Source organism: Sciurus carolinensis, chromosome 11 (genome assembly GCF_902686445.1).
Source record: "Sciurus carolinensis chromosome 11, mSciCar1.2, whole genome shotgun sequence".
Taxonomy (NCBI): domain Eukaryota; kingdom Metazoa; phylum Chordata; class Mammalia; order Rodentia; family Sciuridae; genus Sciurus; species Sciurus carolinensis.
In genome coordinates this window covers 113469414-113472699 of record NC_062223.1, presented here as the reverse complement: position 1 = coordinate 113472699, position 3286 = coordinate 113469414, and the positions used below count along the sequence as shown (strand labels likewise).

Sequence of the window (3286 nt, the reverse complement as noted above, 5' to 3'; positions counted from 1 at the left end):
GTTCATTCCCTGGTACCGGGGAAAAAAAAACAGGGAGCAAGTTACTGTTGCAGTCAACTGGGGCTCAGCTCTTGTTCCCAGGTCACATGCTTGGCTTCCCATGATTCTGAGAATAAAGATGAGCATATTCTTTACTGTGGTCTACAGGGCCCCACAAGGTCTGTCTCCCTCCTACCTCACTAGTCTTACCTTATACATTTTCTTCTTTTCATTGGAAACTGCTTTCTACCGTTTACATTTTAAAAGTTACCACTTCCTTTGGGTCCCCACTCATGATTCCCTGACTAGGTCAAGTTCTTCCTATTGCATGGTCTTGTATAACCATGTACCTTTCCAACTTTGTGAAATTTGTTACAGTTATAATTTACACTTATTTGAGTGATTTTACATTAATATCTGTCTCCCCTGTTTGCCCAGATGAGGAGCAGAGATTCATTTTGTCTTATTTACCATTCTTGGTTTCCAACACCGTGCCTGGTATATGGTAGATTCTCAATAAACATTTGTTAAATGAGAGAATAAATGATCAGATGGGTGAGTGATAATTCCTTCTTGCAGACACTGTAGGAACAGGATATTTGAACCACACTCCTCATTGAAACTTGGTCCAAAGAGCTTTGTCATTATTGAGAAGGCATTGGAAGCAGTTTTCTGACAAGCCTTAATGCAGACTGGCCTTTGTACTTAGAGGTGTATTTACCTGGGATATTTGGATTTTTTAAGAAATAAATTTATTTATTTATTTATGGTACCAGGGATTGAACCCAGGGGCGCTTAACCACAGAGCCACATCCTTAGCCCTTTATATTTTTTATTTAGAGACAGGGTCTTGCTAAGTTGCTCAGTGCCTCACTACATTGCTGAGGTTGACTTTGAACTTGCGATTCTCCTGCCTTAGCCTCCGAAGCTGCTGGGATTACTGGTGTGTGCCACCATGTCTGGCTCTGGATTTGTATATGTCAAGTGGATGTACGCAAATGAACATTCTAAAGGGAAAAGAACCTTTCCAAAGAAAATATGAACCCCAGAGAAACCTGCTGTGGGTAGGAAGGTAAAAGTTGCTGAATACAAAGTTGTACCTATACAGACTCCATTTCCTCAGGGAAAAAGTGGTACTTTTCAAAGGAGGGTACCGACCTGGGCTACTTTGGCAAATTTGTTGATGTGTGTACTCCTTCTTGGGCAGTGGCTATCTTGCAATGCTGGGATTATTTTATTGAGAGTCAAAAGGCATCTTGAGGCTTCAGCTCCAGCTTGGGAAGGGAAGTCTCCACACTTCTTTACGGAATCTAGCGTGTATCTGAATGTAGAGAAGTGACCTATTTGGAGAGTCTGGGAACCATCACCTTTCACTGAATTGTCGGCGGTCAGTGGTGTCTTCTTCATGTGATTATGGGAGTGGGAGTTGGGCAATGGGAGCAGGGTGGATATGCAGGATGATTGCGGGAGACGGGTTCAGGAGCAACAGGAGGTTCCTCCTGCAGGATTTGCAGAGGCTCCAGGGTGGGGCAGTCAGGATACAGCCCATCTGTGCAGGTGGGGAAAGCAAAGGAACTGGGATTATTTTTAGGAAAGGGACTTCATTTGCAGACACAGCTTGGGTAGATCTGTTGACATTAGGTTAAATTTTAAGGGGTTTGTAAAGTGATTTTGCATATATTAAATATATTTTCAAGAAGCTGATAAATATGTGATAATGCATACCCACACTGGTTAGTAATGGTCACAGTCAATCTCAGATAAACAGTTGGTCCCAATGCACCCAAGTCTTTTCTCATTTTAGTAGTTAAATTAAGAAGTCCTGTAAAAATCAGAAGGGATTGGTCACCCTATCACTCACTCTGATTATTACCTTCAAGCAAGGAAAAGAGCAGAGCACTCATATAGCCTCATTATGTAGCAAAAACCAAAGTACATCTCCCCTTTGGGACATTAAGAATCTACAAGACAGCAAAGGTCTATTGTGAAGCTCCCTTTCAAATTGTGCACCTGAGGAAGATTGTTATCTAAGGTGCTATTCTGGGTCAAAAATTCATTTTCCTTTGCCAAAGCATCTTTGTCAACTTTTCAAGATATACACACAGTACCTCTTCACATTAGGTTTTCTCTGACGGATGCAACTTTAGTAATAAAATGATCAATCATATAACTAATGATTTTGAAAGCATACTTTTTGGTACCAGGGATTGAAGCCAAGGACACTTTATCTCACTGAGCCACATTCCCAGCCCTTTTTGAGACAGGATCCCTCTAAATTGTTGAGGACCTTGTTAAATTGTTGAGGCTGGCCTCAAAGTTGTGATCCTCCTGCCTCAGCCTCCTGAGTTGCTGGGATTACAGGCGTGTGCCATTGTGCTCTGTTGAAGTACTTTTGTATAAATAAAACTCTCGAATGAGATAAACTTTTGTTAGACACTGTGCCTTTAATTTTCCATTCTGAAGTAAAGATTGCTATATTACCAAGATAATCAAGTTATCAACAAACACTGTGGCAACCTCCCCCCAAAACTAGGTGAGCAAATAGAAAGTGATAAAGGATAAGAAAGAGAAGGGATTCTACTCACATTCGTTTATGGCAGAGATTCCTTGGCAGAAGTCAGTCCTAGATGAGCAGGCTCGTAGGTCTTGGGGTGAGGTGGAAGGAGCCATCAAATTCCTCTGGGAGAGTACAGGATGGTGGGGCTGTGGGATGGGCCATCCAGGGAGAAGGCACATCTTCTTTTCCCAGGCACACAGAGAAGATGAGGAGTAATCCACCAAAAGCCAGGAAAGTACCAGCAGCCCAGCCCAGGTAGAGGGCATCTCCAAACTCCCACCGTGGTACAATCTCAGGGATGCTGTCATCCCAGAAGTCTCGGACTGTGGCATAGGCCACCCAGGAGACGGGAAAGAGGGTAGTGGCTGAAGCTGATGCTTCCAATGACCCTCCCAAGAGGCAGAGCTGCCTCTTGAATTGGATCCTGTGAAACTGGAAGCATTCAGACCCACAGCCAGAAAGCAGAAGGCCCAACAGTCCCAGCCCATGGGAGGCTACCATGAGGATGCGAGATACCTGGAGCTCCTGGGGCAGAGACAAGAAGGACTCAAAGGCTTTGCACACAGTGCCAACTTCTTCCTGATTCACGCAGGCCTCCCAAAGCCCCATAATCCAGGTCTCCATTTCGTTCAATTCCAGATTGAGAGTCTTCCACTGGGGCAGGATAGTGGTGACACAGGAGCAGACCCAGCCAAGGAGAGAAAGGAGCAGTCCCCCAAGCTGGACTCTCCCACGTAAACTCCAGGCCAT

At 44.2% G+C, this 3286-nt stretch overlaps 1 protein-coding gene across 1 annotated transcript; it reads right to left on the bottom strand.

The window, feature by feature from the left end:
* Positions 1–2602: 2602 nt before the first annotated feature.
* Positions 2603–3286, bottom strand: Cldn25 (claudin 25). Its single transcript, XM_047515763.1, has one exon. The coding sequence runs from the start codon at positions 3284–3286 to the stop codon at positions 2603–2605; it is 684 nt and encodes a 227-aa protein (XP_047371719.1).

Excerpts from the sequence above, each read along its gene's own strand:
- Cldn25 (XM_047515763.1), bottom strand. The coding sequence starts at position 3,286 with ATGGCCTGGAGTTTACGTGGGAGAGTCCAGCTTGGGGGACTGCTCCTT.